The following is a 19,177-nucleotide window of genomic DNA, read 5'->3' on the forward strand; positions in this document are numbered from 1 at the left end:
ACTTTTCATTACATTTCATTATAGTACAACGGTTTGATTTGTCTAATCTTAGCAATTTCTTCTTAGCTAGCTACATAGCCGTCTTTGTATCAAAGATAATTGCATAATTATCGTATTTCGTCGTCCTAACGTATCTGCCCAGCAGCTAGCTAAGCAGCTAGCTAACATCCACTGTCCACCAGCACTGTAGAAACTATTACACTCAACTGAACGACTCGATTAGCGTAGTGTCAGCTAGCTACATAGTTGTCTTCGCTGTCTTCGTATCCAAGATAATTGTGTAGTTTAGAGTGTGTAGACTTAGAGTGATTATCTTAATTTACCGAGGTTAGCTAGCCAGCTATTTGTCGTCCTTAACGTAGGAGATGCTGCTAGCTAGCTAGCCAACAGCTAGCCAACCTCTACCGAATTGAACTTCAACTACCCGGTCAACATTCCGCGTCGCTCCACAGGTAGTATCACTTTTTCATTTCACTTCATTACAGTACAACGGTTTGATTTGTTTGATCGTAGCTAGCCAGCTACATAGCCGTCTTTGTATCTAAGGCAATTGTGTAGTCTAGAGCGATTTTCTAGGTTAGCTGGCCAACTATTGTCGTTCTTTTAACGTAGCTAGCCAGCTAGCCCCGAATAGCAGCACTGTAGAAACTATTACAGTACAACGGTTTGATTTGTTTGATCGTAGCTAGCTAGCTACATAGCCGTCTTTGTATCTAAGACAATTGTGTAGCCTAGAGCGATTTTCTAGGTTAGCTAGCCAGCTATTGTCGTTCTTTTAAGGTAACGTAACGCAATCAACCTGCTAGCTAGCCAGCTAGCCCCCGAATAGCAGCACTGTAGAAACTATTACACTCGACGGAACGACTTGATTAGTGTAGTGTCAACATCGCAGCCACTACCAGCTAGCCTACTCCAGCAGTACTGTATCATTTCAATCATTTTAGTCAATAAGATTCTTGCTACGTAAGCTTAACTTTCTGAACATTCGAGACGTGTAGTCCACTTGTCATTCCAATCTCCTTTGCATTAGCGTAGCCTCTTCTGTAGCCTGTCAACTATGTGTCTATCTATCCCTGTTCTCTCCTCTCTGCACAGACCATACAAACGCACCACACCGCGTGGCCGCGGCCACCTAATCTGGTGGTCCCAGCGCGCACGACCCACGTGGAGTTCCAGGTCTCCGGTAGCCTCTGGAACTGCCGATCTGCGGCCAACAAGGCAGAGTTCATCTCAGCCTATGCCTCCCTCCAGTCCCTCGACTTCTTGGCACTGACGGAAACATGGATCACCACAGATAACACTGCTACTCCTACTGCTCTCTCTTCGTCCGCCCACGTGTTCTCGCACACCCCGAGCTTCTGGTCAGCGGGGTGGTGGCACCGGGATCCTCATCTCTCCCAAGTGGTCATTCTCTCTCTCTCCCCTTACCCATCTGTCTATCGCCTCCTTTGAATTCCATGCTGTCACAGTTACCAGCCCTTTCAAGCTTAACATCCTTATCATTTATCGCCCTCCAGGTTCCCTCGGAGAGTTCATCAATGAGCTTGATGCCTTGATAAGCTCCTTTCCTGAGGACGGCTCACCTCTCACAGTCCTGGGCGACTTTAACCTCCCCACGTCTACCTTTGACTCATTCCTCTCTGCCTCCTTCTTTCCACTCCTCTCCTCTTTTGACCTCACCCTCTCACCTTCCCCCCCTACTCACAAGGCAGGCAATATGCTCGACCTCATCTTTAGTAGATGCTGTTCTTCCACTAACCTCATTGCAACTCCCCTCCAAGTCTCCGACCACTACCTTGTATCCTTTTCCCTCTCGCTCTCATCCAACACTTCCCACACTGCCACTACTCGGATGGTATCGCGCCGTCCCAACCTTCGCTCTCTCTCCCCCGCTACTCTCTCCTCTTCCATCCTATCATCTCTTCCCTCTGCTCATACCTTCTCCAACCTATCTCCTGATTCTGCCTCCTCAACCCTCCTCTCTTCCCTTTCTGCATCCTTTGACTCTCTATGTCCCCTATCCTCCAGGCCGGCTCGGTCCTCCCCTCCCGCTCCGTGGCTCGATGACTCATTGCGAGCTCACAGAACAGAGCTCCGGGCAGCCGAGCGGAAATGGAGGAAAACTCGCCTCCCTGCGGACCTGGCATCCTTTCACTCCCTCCTCTCTACATTTTCCTCCTCTGTCTCTGCTGCTAAAGCCACTTTCTACCACTCTAAATTCCAAGCATCTGCCTCTAACCCTAGGAAGCTCTTTGCCACCTTCTCCTCCCTCCTGAATCCTCCTCCCCCTCCCCCCCTCCTCCCTCTCTGCAGATGACTTCGTCAACCATTTTGAAAAGAAGGTCGACGACATCCGATCCTCGTTTGCTAAGTCAAACGACACCGCTGGTTCTGCTCACACTGCCCTACCCTGTGCTCTGACCTCTTTCTCCCCTCTCTCTCCAGATGAAATCTCGCTTCTTGTGACGGCCAGCCGCCCAACAACCTGCCCGCTTGACCCTATCCCCTCCTCTCTTCTCCAGACCATTTCCGGAGACCTTCTCCCTTACCTCACCTCGCTCATCAACTCATCCCTGACCGCTGGCTACGTCCCTTCCGTCTTCAAGAGAGCGAGAGTTGCACCCCTTCTGAAAAAACCTACACTCGATCCCTCCGATGTCAACAACTACAGACCAGTATCCCTTCTTTCTTTTCTCTCCAAAACTCTTGAACGTGCCGTCCTTGGCCAGCTCTCCCGCTATCTCTCTCAGAATGACCTTCTTGATCCAAATCAGTCAGGTTTCAAGACTAGTCATTCAACTGAGACTGCTCTTCTCTGTATCACGGAGGCGCTCCGCACTGCTAAAGCTAACTCTCTCTCCTCTGCTCTCATCCTTCTAGACCTATCGGCTGCCTTCGATACTGTGAACCATCAGATCCTCCTCTCCACCCTCTCCGAGTTGGGCATCTCCGGCGCGGCCCACGCTTGGATTGCGTCCTACCTGACAGGTCGCTCCTACCAGGTGGCGTGGCGAGAATCTGTCTCCTCGCCACGCGCTCTCACCACTGGTGTCCCCCAGGGCTCTGTTCTAGGCCCTCTCCTATTCTCGCTATACACCAAGTCACTTGGCTCTGTCATAACCTCACATGGTCTCTCCTATCATTGCTATGCAGACGACACACAATTAATCTTCTCCTTTCCCCCTTCTGATGACCAGGTGGCGAATCGCATCTCTGCATGTCTGGCAGACATATCAGTGTGGATGACGGATCACCACCTCAAGCTGAACCTCGGCAAGACGGAGCTGCTCTTCCTCCCGGGGAAGGACTGCCCGTTCCATGATCTCGCCATCACGGTTGACAACTCCATTGTGTCCTCCTCCCAGAGCGCTAAGAACCTTGGCGTGATCCTGGACAACACCCTGTCGCTCTCAACCAACATCATGGCGGTGGCCCGTTCCTGTAGGTTCATGCTCTACAACATCCGCAGAGTACGACCCTGCCTCACACAGGAAGCGGCGCAGGTCCTAATCCAGGCACTTGTCATCTCCCGTCTGGATTACTGCAACTCGCTGTTGGCTGGGCTCCCTGCCTGTGCCATTAAACCCCTACAACTCATCCAGAACGCCGCAGCCCGTCTGGTGTTCAACCTTCCCAAGTTCTCTCACGTCACCCCGCTCCTCCGCTCCCTCCACTGGCTTCCAGTTGAAGCTCGCATCCGCTACAAGACCATGGTGCTTGCCTACGGAGGTGTGAGGGGAACGGCACCGCAGTACCTCCAGGCTCTGATCAGGCCCTACACCCAAGCAAGGGCACTGCGTTCATCCACCTCTGGCCTGCTCGCCTCCCTACCATTGAGGAAGTACAGTTCCCGCTCAGCCCAGTCAAAACTGTTCGCTGCTCTGGCCCCCCAATGGTGGAACAAACTCCCTCACGACGCCAGGACAGCGGAGTCAATCACCACCTTCCGGAGACACCTGAAACCCCACCTCTTCAAGGAATACCTAGGATAGGATAAGTAATCCTTCTCACCCCCCCTTAATGATTTAGATGCACTATTGTAAAGTGGCTGTTCCACTGGATGTCAGAAGGTGAATTCACCAATTTGTAAGTCGCTCTGGATAAGAGCGTCTGCTAAATGACTTAAATGTAATGTAAATGTCTATTACACCCCTGACATCGTAAAAATAGAGTCATTCTGCTGTTAGTATTGATAAAACATGAAAATGGTCTCTGTGATGACACTCACAGTGACTCTACATGTTAGAAAGGCATGTTTGTTCTTCTACAGAAGGTAACCGTGGCGGTGGAGAGACCAACCTGCCCCTGTCTGTAAGACCAACCTGCCCCTGTCTGTGAGACCAACCCGCCCCTGTCTGTGAGACCAACCTGCCCCTGTCTGTGAGACCAACCTGCCCCTGTCTGTGAGACCAACCTGCCCCTGTCTGTGAGACCAACCTGCCCCTGTCTCCAGCCGGTGCTGCCACATGGTTGGGTGCTGCCACATGGTTGGGTGCTGCCACATGGTTGGGTGCTGCCACATGGTTGGGTGCTGCCACATGGTTGGGTGCTGCCACATGGTTGGGTGCTGCCACATGGTTGGGTGCTGCCACATGGTTGGGTGCTGCTACATGGTTGGGTGCTGCTACATGGTTGGGTGCTGCTACATGGTTGGGTGCTGCCACATGGTTGGGTGCTGCTACATGGTTGGGTGCTGCTGTCACGCTCGTCAGCATTATACCGTCTGCCCCTTTCTTCGACTTCTCTCGTTTGCTGATCATGTGAGTGAGCTCTGGATTGTACTCCTGGAAGGAGGAAGGAAGGAAGGAAGGAAGGAAGGAAGGAAGGAAGGAAGGTGGGGAGCAAGCCAGTTACAAGTCAATTCCTAGTTTTTCCCATTCAGTCAATGGAGGAAATGAATTGAAATTAATTTCATGAGTTGAAAACGATCAATTAAAGCACACGCATTGTTAGGCTAACTGGGAAGAAGTGGTTGTGTACCTCAAACTGGGGCCAGTTCATATGCATACCAGGGCCGTGGTTGTTGCTGAACCACTTCAGGTCATCTTGTGCACTGGCAGAGGTGATGGTGTGGTCCAGGTCTCTGTACACTGTGGCGTAACTGAAGACCGATAGAGAGAAGTTACATCTCTATTCTGACACATTCATCTTGACTCAGTGTATCATAATGGTGGTGCCCAGGTGGTGTGAATATGGACCTACCTTTGGTTCTCGGTGAGGTTGAGGTGTCGTTTGATGTCCAGCAGCACCTCCCTGAGGAAGCTCAGTCTCTTCTCCTCAAACTGCTGACACGTGTCAAACACTGTCTCCATGTTCTCCATGTACTGGGGTGTACACTTCCTCAGCTCATCCAGAGTCTTCTCATACTTCTCCTTAGCCTGCATGGTGAAGATCAGACAGAGAGTATGTTAATAACATGTTAGGGATAAACAACCACACAGGCTGTACAGTTGGGAGCTGAGGGTCCGTTGACCCCCGCAAAGCGGGTTATGTGTTTTAATGTTTCAGAGCCCTTTCAGAATGTGTTTTAATGTTTCAGAGCCCTTTCAGAATGTGTTTTAATGTTTCAGAGCCCTTTCAGAATGTGTTTTAGTGTTTCAGAGCCCTTTCAGAATGTGTTTTAGTGTTTCAGAGCCCTTTCAGAATGTGTTTTAGTGTTTCAGAGCCCTTTCAGAATGTGTTTTAATGTTTCAGAGCCCTTTCAGAATGTGTTTTAGTGTTTCAGAGCCCTTTCAGAATGTGTTTTAGTGTTTCAGAGCCCTTTCAGAATGTTTTTTGGTGTTTCAGAGCCCTTTCAGAATGTTTATTTTAATGTTTCAGAGCCCTTTCAGAATGTGTTTTGGTGTTTCAGAGCCCTTTCAGAATGTGTTTTAGTGTTTCAGAGCCCTTTCAGAATGTGTTTTGGTGTTTCAGAGCCCTTTCAAAATGTGTTTTGGTGTTTCAGAGCCCTTTCAGAATGTGTTTTAGTGTTTCAGAGCCCTTTCAGAATGTGTTTTAGTGTTTCAGAGCCCTTTCAGAATGTGTTTTGGTGTTTCAGAGCCCTTTCAGAATGTTTATTTTAATGTTTCAGAGCCCTTTCAGAATGTGTTTTAATGTTTCAGAGCCCTTTTAGAATGTGTTTTAGTGTTTCAGAGCCCTTTTAGAATGTGTTTTAGTGTTTCAGAGCCCTTTCAGAATGTGTTTTAATGTTTCAGAGCCCTTTCAGAATATGTTTTGGTGTTTCAGAGCCCTTTCAGAATGTGTTTTAGTGTTTCAGAGCCCTTTCAGAATGTGTTTTAATGTTTCAGAACCCTTTCAGAATGTGTTTTAGTGTTTCAGAGCCCTTTCAGAATGTGTTTTAATGTTTCAGAGCCCTTTCAGAATATGTTTTGGTGTTTCAGAGCCCTTTCAGAATGTGTTTTAATGTTTCAGAGCCCTTTCAGAATGTGTTTTAATGTTTCAGAGCCCTTTCAGAATGTGTTTTGGTGTTTCAGAGCCCTTTCAGAATGTGTTTTGGTGTTTCAGAACCCTTTCAGAATGTGTTTTGGTGTTTCAGAGCCCTTTCAGAATGGGTTTTAATGTTTCAGAGCCCTTTTAGAATGTGTTTTAATGTTTCAGAGCCCTTTCAGAATGTGTTTTAGTGTTTCAGAGCCCTTTCAGAATGTGTTTTAATGTTTCAGAGCCCTTTCAGAATGTGTTTTAATGTTTCAGAGCCCTTTCAGAATGTGTTTTAGTGTTTCAGAGCCCTTTCAGAATGTGTTTTAGTGTTTCAGAGCCCTTTCAGAATGTGTTTTGGTGTTTCAGAGCCCTTTCAGAATGTTTATTTTAATGTTTCAGAGCCCTTTCAGAATGTGTTTTAATGTTTCAGAGCCCTTTTAGAATGTGTTTTAGTGTTTCAGAGCCCTTTTAGAATGTGTTTTAGTGTTTCAGAGCCCTTTCAGAATGTGTTTTAATGTTTCAGAGCCCTTTTAGAATGTGTTTTAGTGTTTCAGAGCCCTTTTAGAATGTGTTTTAGTGTTTCAGAGCCCTTTCAGAATGTGTTTTAATGTTTCAGAGCCCTTTCAGAATATGTTTTGGTGTTTCAGAGCCCTTTCAGAATGTGTTTTAGTGTTTCAGAGCCCTTTCAGAATGTGTTTTAATGTTTCAGAGCCCTTTCAGAATGTGTTTTAATGTTTCAGAGCCCTTTTAGAATGTGTTTTAATGTTTCAGAGCCCTTTCAGAATGTGTTTTAGTGTTTCAGAGCCCTTTCAGAATGTTTATTTTAATGTTTCAGAGCCCTTTCAGAATGTGTTTTGGTGTTTCAGAGCCCTTTCAGAATGTGTTTTAGTGTTTCAGAGCCCTTTCAGAATGTGTTTTGGTGTTTCAGAGCCCTTTCAGAATGTGTTTTGGTGTTTCAGAGCCCTTTCAGAATGTGTTTTAGTGTTTCAGAGCCCTTTCAGAATGTGTTTTAGTGTTTCAGAGCCCTTTCAGAATGTGTTTTGGTGTTTCAGAGCCCTTTCAGAATGTTTATTTTAATGTTTCAGAGCCCTTTCAGAATGTGTTTTAATGTTTCAGAGCCCTTTTAGAATGTGTTTTAGTGTTTCAGAGCCCTTTCAGAATGTGTTTTAATGTTTCAGAGCCCTTTCAGAATATGTTTTGGTGTTTCAGAGCCCTTTCAGAATGTGTTTTAATGTTTCAGAGCCCTTTCAGAATGTGTTTTAATGTTTCAGAGCACTTTCAGAATGTGTTTTGGTGTTTCAGAGCCCTTTCAGAATGTGTTTTGGTGTTTCAGAGCCCTTTCAGAATGTGTTTTGGTGTTTCAGAGCCCTTTCAGAATGGGTTTTAATGTTTCAGAGCCCTTTTAGAATGTGTTTTAATGTTTCAGAGCCCTTTCAGAATGTGTTTTAGTGTTTCAGAGCCCTTTCAGAATGTGTTTTAATGTTTCAGAGCCCTTTCAGAATGTGTTTTAGTGTTTCAGAGCCCTTTCAGAATGTGTTTTGGTGTTTCAGAGCCCTTTCAGAATGTGTTTTAGTGTTTCAGAGCCCTTTCAGAATGTGTTTTAGTGTTTCAGAGCCCTTTCAGAATGTGTTTTAGTGTTTCAGAGCCCTTTCAGAATGTGTTTTAGTGTTTCAGAGCCCTTTCAGAATGTTTTTTGGTGTTTCAGAGCCCTTTCAGAATGTTTATTTTAATGTTTCAGAGCCCTTTCAGAATGTGTTTTGGTGTTTCAGAGCCCTTTCAGAATGTGTTTTAGTGTTTCAGAGCCCTTTCAGAATGTGTTTTGGTGTTTCAGAGCCCTTTCAGAATGTGTTTTGGTGTTTCAGAGCCCTTTCAGAATGTGTTTTAGTGTTTCAGAGCCCTTTCAGAATGTGTTTTAGTGTTTCAGAGCCCTTTCAGAATGTGTTTTAATGTTTCAGAGCCCTTTCAGAATATGTTTTGGTGTTTCAGAGCCCTTTCAGAATGTGTTTTAATGTTTCAGAGCCCTTTCAGAATGTGTTTTAATGTTTCAGAGCCCTTTCAGAATGTGTTTTGGTGTTTCAGAGCCCTTTCAGAATGTGTTTTGGTGTTTCAGAGCCCTTTCAGAATGGGTTTTAATGTTTCAGAGCCCTTTTAGAATGTGTTTTAATGTTTCAGAGCCCTTTCAGAATGTGTTTTAGTGTTTCAGAGCCCTTTCAGAATGTGTTTTAATGTTTCAGAGCCCTTTCAGAATATGTTTTGGTGTTTCAGAGCCCTTTCAGAATGTGTTTTAGTGTTTCAGAGCCCTTTCAGAATGTGTTTTGGTGTTTCAGAGCCCTTTCAGAATGTGTTTTAGTGTTTCAGAGCCCTTTCAGAATGTGTTTTAATGTTTCAGAGCCCTTTCAGAATATGTTTTGGTGTTTCAGAGCCCTTTCAGAATGTGTTTTAATGTTTCAGAGCCCTTTCAGAATGTGTTTTGGTGTTTCAGAGCCCTTTCAGAATGTGTTTTGGTGTTTCAGAGCCCTTTCAGAATGTGTTTTGGTGTTTCAGAGCCCTTTCAGAATGGGTTTTGGTGTTTCAGAGCCCTTTCAGAATGGGTTTTAATGTTTCAGAGCTAGTAATGGTAATAGGATGAGAGGCCTCCCTATCATGAAGAGACGGAGGAAGAGGAGGGTGAGCAGTGGAGGGTCTGGGCGGTAGGGGCCTGGGGAGTAGGGGCCTGGGGAGTAGGGGCCTGGGGAGTGGGGGCCTGGGGAGTAGGGGCCTGGGGAGTGGGGGCCTGGGGAGTAGGGGCCTGGGGAGTAGGGGCCTGGGGAGTAGGGGTCTGGGGAGTAGGGGTCTGGGCAGTAGGGTTCTGGGCAGTAGGACTCAGGGGAGTAGGGGCCTGGGGAGTAGGGGCCTGGGGAGTGGGGGCCTGGGGAGTAGGGGCCTGGGGAGTAGGGGTCTGGGCAGTAGGGTTCTGGGCAGTAGGACTCAGGGGAGTAGGGGTCTGGGGAGTGGGGGCCTGGGGAGTGGGGGCCTGGGGAGTAGGAGTCAGGGGAGTAGGGGCCTGGGGAGTGGGGGCCTGGGCAGTAGGGTTCTGGGCAGTAGGAGTCAGGGGAGTAGGGGTCTGGGCAGTAGGGTTCTGGGCAGTAGGAGTCAGGGGAGTAGGGGCCTGGGGAGTAGGGGCCTGGGGAGTGGGGGCCTGGGGAGTAGGGGCCTGGGGAGTAGGAGTCAGGGGAGTAGGGGTCAGGGGTAGGGGTCTGGGGAGTAGGGGTCTGGGGAGTAGGGGCCTGGGGAGTAGGGGCCTGGGGAGTGGGGGCCTGGGCAGTAGGAGTCAGGGGGAGTAGGGGTCAGGGGAGTAGGGGTCTGGGGAGTAGGGGTCTGGGGTAGTAGGGGCCTGGGGAGTGGGGGCCTGGGGAGTGGGGGCCTGGGGAGTAGGGGCCTGGGGAGTAGGGGCCTGGGCAGTAGGGTTCTGGGGAGTAGGGGCCTGGGGAGTAGGGGTCTGGGCAGTAGGGTTCTGGGCAGTAGGACTCAGGGGAGTAGGGGTCTGGGGAGTAGGGGCCTGGGGATTAGGGGCCTGGGGAGTAGGGGCCTGGGGAGTAGGGGTCTGGGCAGTAGGGTTCTGGGCAGTAGGGTTCTGGGCAGTAGGACTCAGGGGAGTAGGGGTCTGGGGAGTAGGACTCAGGGGAGTAGGGGTCTGGGGAGTAGGGGCCTGGGGAGTAGGGGCCTGGGGAGTAGGGGCCTGGGGAGTAGGGGTCTGGGCAGTAGGGTTCTGGGCAGTAGGACTCAGGGGAGTAGGGGTCTGGGGAGTAGGGGCCTGGGGATTAGGGGCCTGGGGAGTAGGGGCCTGGGGAGTAGGGGTCTGGGCAGTAGGGTTCTGGGCAGTAGGACTCAGGGGAGTAGGGGTCTGGGGAGTGGGGGCCTGGGGAGTGGGGGCCTGGGGAGCTCACCTTCTGAGAGTCCTGCTTGCACTTGTCCACCTTGTCTAGGAGCTTCTTCTGCTGGTCGGCTGTGACTGAGGTGTCTGCCTTGCTGTTGGCCTCTCTGCTGGACGCCACCTTCTCCTCCTTACACGCCAGGTGGTACGTCTTCTTGGCAGTCTCAAGCTGAGGAGAGAAGATATGGTATATTTTTGAAGGATATTTACACTTTTGGAGGTATCATTTCAATGCAAACTACTTCAAGGTTACAGCAGAGCGTGGTGCATGTTCTGATTTGGTCCAGATCTCTACGGCAATTCTCAAGTGTACAGTAGTTCAGGTGGTTGCCCCTCACCTCCTTGAGCTTCTTGGCCCATGGTTTCTGGGCTTTCTTGAAGCCCTCCTCTGCCTCCTTGGTTTCCTTGAAGCCTCCCATCATCTGTTTGTGGTAGGAGTCCTTCTGCCAGTTCTTCACCTTCTCAAAGTCATTGTTGAGCAGTCCGTTCTTCACATCCTGGTGCAGCTCACTCACCTTCTCAGCCTCGGTCATCATTGCCACCCAGGCCCTCTCCACACTGCCGTACTGGGGCCCTGAGGGAGAGGGAGAAGAGGTAGGGTTAGAGGGAGAAGGAGAAGAGGGCCAGGGTTAGAGGGAGAAGGAGAAGAGGGTCAGGGTTAGAGTGAGAAGAGGTAGGGTTAGAGGGAGAAGGAGAAGAGGGTCATTGTTAGAGGGAGAAGAGGTAGGGTTAGAGGGAGAAGAGTGTCAGGGTTAGAGGGAGAGGGAGAAGAGGTAGGGTTAGAGGGAGAAGGAGAAGAGGGTCAGGGTTAGAGGGAGAGGGAGAAGAGGGTCAGGGTTAGAGTGAGAAGAGGGTCAGGGTTAGAGGGAGAAGAGGTAGGGTTAGAGGGAGAAGGAGAAGAGGGTCAGGGTTAGAGGGAGAAGGAGAAGAGGGTCAGGGTTAGAGGGAGAAGGAGAAGAGGGTCAGGGTTAGAGGGAGAGGGAGAAGAGGGTCACGGTTAGAGGGAGAAGGAGAAGAGGGTCAGGGTTAGAGGGAGAAGGAGAAGAGGGTCAGAGTTAGAGGGAGAGGGAGAAGAGGTAGGGTGAGAGGGAGAAGGAGAAGAGGGTCAGGGTTAGAGGGAGAGGGAGAAGAGGGAGGTCCATTAGTATTTTGAGAAACAGATGGTATTACTCAGACTCAATGAATATCCTGCACATTGCATTCGCTGCACTCCCATGACAAAACTAGAAGGAGTTTATTATTTTTTTAAAGCATGCTCCTACAGATGGCAATCCACTGTGAGCTGCTGAGTGTGTCTCCCCTTCTCCCCTCGTACCTTTATCCACCAGTTGTCTCCATCTCTTAGACCAGTCGGTCAGCTGCTGGCTGTAGGCCTTCTCGATTTTGGCTCGCTCTTGTATACAGTTCATCAGGTCATTGCAGAGCCGGTGGCCATCATCAATCCGCTTCACAGCACGCTTATAGTTTCCCACCTTTCATAGGTACCAGAATGAGAGGCATTTCAATTACATTCAAAACATTCCACCTTAAGAATGTGACGTTCCACGAACAGTGGTGTCAGTGTCTCCCTACTGAGTGATCATTGTCGTGCCACCTTAAGAACGGTATTGTCAGTGTCTCCATACTGAGTGATCATTGTCGTGCCACCTTAAGAACGGTTTTGTCAGTGTCTCCCTACTGAGTGATCATTGTCGTGCCACCTTAAGAACGGTATTATCAGTGTCTCCCTACTGAGTGATCATTGTCGTGCCACCTTAAGAACGGTATTATCAGTGTCTCCGTACTGAGTGATCATTGTCGTGCCACCTTAAGAACGGTATTGTCAGTGTCTCCCTACGGAGTGATCATTGTCGTGCCACCTTAAGAACGGTATTATCAGTGTCTCCCTACTGAGTGATCATTGTCGTGCCACCTTAAGAACGGTATTGTCAGTGTCTCCCTACTGAGTGATCATTGTCGTGCCACCTTAAGAACGGTATTATCAGTGTCTCCCTACTGAGTGATCATTGTCGTGCCACCTTAAGAACGGTATTATCAGTGTCTCCCTACTGAGTGATCATTGTCGTGCCACCTTAAGAACGGTATTGTCAGTGTCTCCGTACTGAGTGATCATTGTCGTGCCACCTTAAGAACGGTATTGTCAGTGTCTCCCTACTGAGTGATCATTGTCGTGCCACCTTAAGAACGGTATTGTCAGTGTCTCCCTACTGAGTGATCATTGTCGTGCCACCTTAAGAACGGTATTGTCAGTGTCTCCCTACTGAGTGATCATTGTCGTGCCACCTTAAGAACGGTATTGTCAGTGTCTCCGTACTGAGTGATCATTGTCGTGCCACCTTAAGAACGGTATTGTCAGTGTCTCCCTACTGAGTGATCATTGTCGTGCCACCTTAAGAACGGTATTATCAGTGTCTCCGTACTGAGTGATCATTGTCGTACCACCTTAAGAACGGTATTGTCAGTGTCTCCCTACTGAGTGATCATTGTCGTGCCACCTTAAGAACGGTATTGTCAGTGTCTCCCTACTGAGTGATCATTGTCGTGCCACCTTAAGAACGGTATTGTCAGTGTCTCCCTACTGAGTGATCATTGTCGTGCCACCTTAAGAACGGTATTATCAGTGTCTCCGTACTGAGTGATCATTGTCGTACCACCTTAAGAACGGTATTGTCAGTGTCTCCCTACTGAGTGATCATTGTCGTGCCACCTTAAGAACGGTATTGTCAGTGTCTCCCTACTGAGTGATCATTGTCGTGCCACCTTAACCTCTTACACTTATGGTGGCGCTATTTCATTTTTGGAAGAAAAACGTTCCCGTTTTAAACAAGATATTTTGTCACAAAAAGATGCTCGACTATGCATATAATTGCTACTGTTCGAAAGAAAACACTCTGACGTGTCCAGAAATACAAATATCTTCTCTGTGCGTGCCCTTTAACGTGAGCTTCAGGCAAAACCAAGATGACTTGGCATCCAGGAAATGACAAGGATTTTTGAGGCTCTGTCTTTCATGATCTCCTTATATGGCTGTGAACGCAAGAGGAATGAGTCTGCCCTTTCTGTCGTTTCCCCAAGGTGTCTGCAGCATTGTGACGTATTTGTAGGCAGATCGTTGGAAGATTGACCATAAGAGACCACATTTACCACGTGTCCGCCCGGTGTCCTGCGCCGAAATTGGTGCGCAAAAGTCACCTGCCAGTATTTTTCCATGGGGCACAGAGAGAGAAGCAAGCTTCCACGAACTGCATGTCAATGAAGAGATATGTGAAAAAACACCTTGAGGATTGATTCCAAACAACGTTTGCCATGTTTCGGTCGATATTATGTAGTTAATCCGGAAAAAGTTTCACGTTGTAGGTGACTTCATTTTCGGTTCGTTTCGGTAGCCAGGCGCAATGTAGAAAACGGAACGATTTCTCCTACACACAGACGCTTTCAGGAAACACTGCGCATCTGGTATGTGGCTGGGAGTCTCCTCATTGAAAACATCAGAAGCTCTTCAAAGGTAAATGATTTTATTTATTTGGTTATCTGGCTTTTGTGAAAATGTTGCGTGCTACATGCTACACAAAATGCTATGCTAGCTTTGCATACTCTTACACAAATTAGTCAATTTCTATGGTTCAAAAGCATATTTTGAAAATCTGAGATGACAGTGTTGTTAAGAAAAGGCTAAGCTTGAGAGCAAACGCATTATTTTAATTTTATTTGCGATTTTCAGAAATCGTTAACGTTGCGTTATGCTAATGAGCCTGAGGCTTAGTCACAATCCCGGATCCGGGATGGGGAGTTTCAAGAAGTTAAGAACGGTATTGTCAGTGTCTCCCTACTGAGTGATCATTGTCGTGCCACCTTAAGAACGGTATTGTCAGTGTCTCCGTACTGAGTGATCATTGTCGTGCCACCTTAAGAACGGTATTGTCAGTGTCTCCCTGAGTGATACAGTGAGAAGCAATAAAATAATTGAAAACATGAGACATAGACAGAAAAGGAGACATGGACACTGACACAAAGTACACAGCTGACAAGGGGAAAGGACAACAAGGAACACAGCTACTCTATATCCAACAGAAAATGAGACCATTTTGAAAGGAGCCCATAGTCTGAGGTTCCTTCATCAGTAGCCCTAGTCAGCGGCCTGTCACGCTGCCAGCTCTGCTGCAAAGCCAAAAGAGGGTGACGCAGTGCCAGCAAAGTGTGGACACCTGGAGTTGCTGGTTCAAATCCCAGTTCCACTGAAAGGGATGCATGTTTGACTACATATTAATATATCTCCAAACAGGTGTGGTCTGTTCTCACCTCCCAGAAGCTGTCTGTGCCATCCTCCTGGCTGGCCGACTCGTCATAGGTGCCCGACATGATCCTAGATTTGGCAGAGAGGACGTGAGGAGGTTTTGGGAGTCTGCAGCAGAGTCTTGGTCTTCAGGCACTGAGGGAAGGAGAAAGAGGATAATTAATAATAGCAATACAATGTGGTCAGCTGCATTCATCCAAACTACAAAAAATACAGTGAAAGGCCATTTCAGAGATTTGCTGTGGGAATTGAAAACAAACTATTAAAGTTGTCCTTTATAATGCCATGAAATAGCATTCAGCCCAAACAGATGTGAGACAACTGATGATTGAAGAGCAACAGAAGCTACAGTCCTCCCTCTGTTCTGGTCCTGGTACAACAGTCCTCCCTCTGTTCTGGTCCTGGTACAACAGTCCTCCCTCTGTTCTGGTCCTGGTACAACAGTCCTCCCTCTGTTCTGTTTCTGGTACAACAGTCCTCCCTCTGTTCTGGTCCTGGTACAACAGTCCTCCCTCTGTTCTGGTCCTGGTACAACAGTCCTCCCTCTGTTCTGTTTCTGGTACAACAGTCCTCCCTCTGTTCTGGTCCTGGTACAACAGTCCTCCCTCTGTTCTGGTCCTGGTACAACAGTCCTCCCTCTGTTCTGGTCCTGGTACAACAGTCCTCCCTCTGTTCTGGTACAACAGTCCTCCCTCTGTTCTGGTACAACAGCCCTCCCTCTTTTCTGGTACAACAGTCCTCCCTCTGTTCTGGTACAACAGTCCTCCCTCTGTTTCTGGTACAACAGTCCTCCCTCTGTTCTGGTCCTGGTACAACAGTCCTCCCTCTGTTCTGTTTCTGGTACAACAGTCCTCCCTCTGTTCTGGTCCTGGTACAACAGTCCTCCCTCTGTTCTGGTACAACAGTCCTCCCTCTGTTCTGGTACAACAGCCCTCCCTCTGTTCTGGTACTGGTACAGCAGCCCTCCCTCTGTTTTGGTATTGGTACAGCAACCCACCCTCTGTTCTGGTACTGGTACAGCAACCATACCCTCTGTTCTGGTACTGGTACAGCAACCCTCCCTCTATTCTGGTACTGGTACAGCAACCCTTCCTCTGTTCTGGTACTGGTACAACAGCCCTCCCTCTGTTCTGGTACTGGTACAGCAACCCTCCCTCTGTTCTGGTACTGGTACAGCAACCCTCACTCTGTTCTGGTACTGGTACAGCAACCCTCCCTCTGTTCTGGTACTGGTACAGCAACCCTCCCTCTGTTCTGGTACAGCAACCCTCCCTCTGTTCTGGTACTGGTACAGCAACCCTCCCTCTGTTCTGGTACAGCAACCCTCCCTCTGTTCTGGTACTGGTACAGCAACCCTCACTCTGTTCTGGTACTGGTACAGCAACCATACCCTCTGACCTGGTACTGGTACAGCAACCCTCCCTCTATTCTGGTGCTGGTACAGCAACCCACCCTCTGTTCTGGTACTGGTACAGCAACCATACCCTCTGTTCTGGTACTGGTACAGCAACCCTCCCTCTATTCTGGTACTGGTACAGCAACCCTCCCTCTGTTCTGGTACTGGTACAAAAACCCTCCCTCTGTTCTGGTACTGGTACAGCAACCCTCACTCTGTTCTGGTACTGGTACAGCAACCCTCCCTCTGTTCTGGTACTGGTACAGCAACCCTCCCTCTGTTCTGGTACTGGTACAAAAACCCTCCCTCTGTTCTGGTACTGGTACAGCAACCCTCACTCTGTTCTGGTACTGGTACAGCAACCCTCCCTCTGTTCTGGTACTGGTACAGCAACCCTCCCTCTGTTCTGGTACTGGTACAACAACCCTCCCTCTGTTCTGGTACTGGTACAGCAACCCTCCCTCGGTTCTGGTACTGGTACAGCAACCCTCCCTCTGTTCTGGTACTGGTACAGCAACCCTCCCTCTGTTCTGGTACTGGTACAACAACCATCCCTCTGTTCTGGTACTGGTACAGCAACCCTCCCTCTGTTCTGGTACAGCAACCCTCACTCTGTTCTGGTACTGGTACAGCAACCCTCCCTCTGTTCTGGTACTGGTACAGCAACCCTCCCTCTATTCTGGTACTGGTACAGCAACCCTCCCTCTGTTCTGGTACTGGTACAACAACCCTCCCTCTGTTCTGGTACTGGTACAGCAACCCTCCCTCTGTTCTGGTACAGCAACCCTCCCTCTGTTCTGGTACTGGTACAGCAACCCTCCCTCTGTTCTGGTACTGGTAGCCCATTTCTTGTTTTATTATCTTTCTATATTTGTTCAGTTTTTCTCTCTTCATCGTAAGCAAGGATTTCACTGTTGTTTACACAGCATGTGACCAATATGTCATTAAAAAACACCTCAGACTCCACGAGGAATGATTTGTCTCAGAACAAAATAACAGTCTATCCATGCTCAAACTTTAGTATTTGTCATATTAACCCAGCGCTGAGTAGAAAGGGTAACATGCTAGTATGGAGAATGGTTTCCACTAACGGTGTTGTGGCTAGAGAGACCACCGGCTTGTTGGTTGAGTCCTTAATCAAGGCAAATATCATATTCTGTAATGCCTATGGCAGTAGAGCCTACAACTTCCAGATTGGACTCCAAGAGAGCGACCGGATGTCTCTTGATGGCAGTCTGCTACCAACAATAACAATGTATTTTAATTTGTTAAAATGTAACCTTTTATTTAACTAGGCAAGTCCGTTAAGAACAAATACTTATTTACAATGATGGCCTACCCCGGCCAAATCCGAACAATGCTGGGCCAATTGTGCTCTGCCCTATGGGACTCCCAATCACAGCCAGATGTGATACAGCCTGGATTTGAACCAGGGACTGCAGTGACAACTCTTGTACTGAGATGCAGTGCCTTAGACCGCTGCGCCCCTTGCGAGCCCAATAACAATAACACATCTTCACCAAACCAAGACCTGTATGTCGCATTTACAGCAACGACCTGTAACTATTCCCCAGGTCGTTGCTGTAAATGAGAACGTGTTCTCAGTCAACTTACATGGTAAAATAAGGGCAAAATTAAAATACAAATATTTTAAGCCACTCCCGAGGACGAAGGCCCTGTGACGCTGCCGCGGAGAGACAATAGAGGGCTCTGCTTTAGAGTGGGGGTGGGGGGGTGGGGGCACTGCATGGGTATTTGGGTCACCTCAGCCGTCCTAAACTAATGGCTGGGAAAATACTTTTGACAATTGGGAGAAGGAGAGAGGGAAAACGAGAGAGAGAAAGAGAGCGATACAGACTTCAAAATGCAGTTTCTCCCCAGACAAAACGTGAGCAGAACGGCTTTGGTTGAAACACAAAAAAGGCTTCGGCTGCATTGGGAATGTGTGAGAGCTGGGTGTGCACCACAGTTGGTTAATCCATCAAGAGGAGGCTTTTGTTCTAGTGTAGGACAGTCCTGTCTGGGAACAAGGCTAGAAGGTAGTGTATACACACAAACACCACCTCACGCTTCCTCACCCGTTACTATCTTTCTGGCAGACAGCATATTTAGAAATTCTTCCTGTCCTAAACCATTGTAATATGTACAGAAATCAATACTTGAAATTGATCACAATTCTAATGTATTAAGGCCTACTAGTCTTTTACACAAAAGAACACATCTAGTCAGTCCAGTTAAACATCTAGTCAGTCCAGTTAAACATCTAGTCAGTCCAGTAACAAACCATTCTTGCTGTCTCATCAAAATCACCATGGAAACGAACATGAAGTACCTTTTTCTCCTCTACATACCCCAGCAACACTATGAAGAAGATCACAACACACATATTTCATTAGGGCTCTCCATCTCCACACAGATAACCAAATACACACACACACACGCTCGCGCACCTCAACCTCAAACACACCAGCACATCAACCAACTGCAATAACCAGACAGTGAGAAACCACTCTAGGCTATAGCCAAGACAAAGGACCGCAAATGAATGCACCCAAAAAGAGGAGGGACGCAGGCAGACTACCTCCGTCCGTTCCGTCCTAACAACAAAAGCCTTACCCCCAGTCCTCCATTAGCAGAGTGAGACACGACGGCTAGCTACAGATACAGCTCCAGCTCTGAGGCACATGGGCTCCACTCCTCTCTCTCCTCCCGCCCTTTGTTTTTGTTCAGCTCAGAGCCCCGTTTCCTCAGACAGCTGAGCTCTCGCATCATCACATCATACACCATCAACAAACAGACACGGTCTTATCCAAGAGCACAGACACTTCTGGCCAGGCAACGTGTTGAGTGAAAGCGTGTGTGTGTGTGTGTGTGTGTGTGTGTGTGTGTGTTTCTCAATGGCTGAGTGATAATCCTCTGGTGTTTTGCTTGAATGGTTCAGTCAAGGAGGAAGAGAAAAGAGACTCTCAGAGGGAGACGGGAGAGGAGGAACGAGGGATGATGAGAAGGGTGGGGGGAGGAGGAACGAGGGATGAGGAGAAGGGTGGGGGAGGAGAAACGAGGGATGAGGAGAAGGGTGGGGGGAGGAGGAACGAGGGATGATGAGAAGGGTGGGGGAGGAGGAACGAGGGATGAGGAGAAGGGTGGGGGAGGAGAA

General features: G+C 48.4%; 1 protein-coding gene across 5 annotated transcripts in view; it reads right to left on the minus strand.

Moving 5' to 3' along the window:
• The window catches only part of LOC135540344 (protein kinase C and casein kinase substrate in neurons protein 1-like), a 59,475-nt gene that overhangs the window by 5,636 nt on the left and 34,662 nt on the right, over positions 1-19,177 (minus strand). For 4 of the 5 annotated variants that reach the window (XM_064966936.1, XM_064966935.1, XM_064966939.1 and 1 more), the window contains 7 exons: positions 14,630-14,759; positions 11,646-11,802; positions 10,669-10,904; positions 10,344-10,499; positions 5,203-5,378; positions 4,981-5,101; positions 4,438-4,784 (listed from right to left, as the gene is read on the minus strand). In XM_064966936.1, coding sequence (XP_064823008.1) covers positions 4,438-4,784; positions 4,981-5,101; positions 5,203-5,378; positions 10,344-10,499; positions 10,669-10,904; positions 11,646-11,802; positions 14,630-14,689 — 1,253 coding nt within the window. In that variant the 5' untranslated portion in view covers positions 14,690-14,759. Of the gene's footprint in view, positions 1-4,437; positions 4,785-4,980; positions 5,102-5,202; positions 5,379-10,343; positions 10,500-10,668; positions 10,905-11,645; positions 11,803-14,629; positions 14,760-18,636; positions 18,898-19,177 lie in introns of those variants that run through there. The other variant, XM_064966938.1, reaches the window with a different exon arrangement.

The sequence above is a fragment of the Oncorhynchus masou genome, chromosome 5 (genome assembly GCF_036934945.1).
Source record: "Oncorhynchus masou masou isolate Uvic2021 chromosome 5, UVic_Omas_1.1, whole genome shotgun sequence".
Lineage (NCBI taxonomy): Eukaryota > Metazoa > Chordata > Actinopteri > Salmoniformes > Salmonidae > Oncorhynchus > Oncorhynchus masou.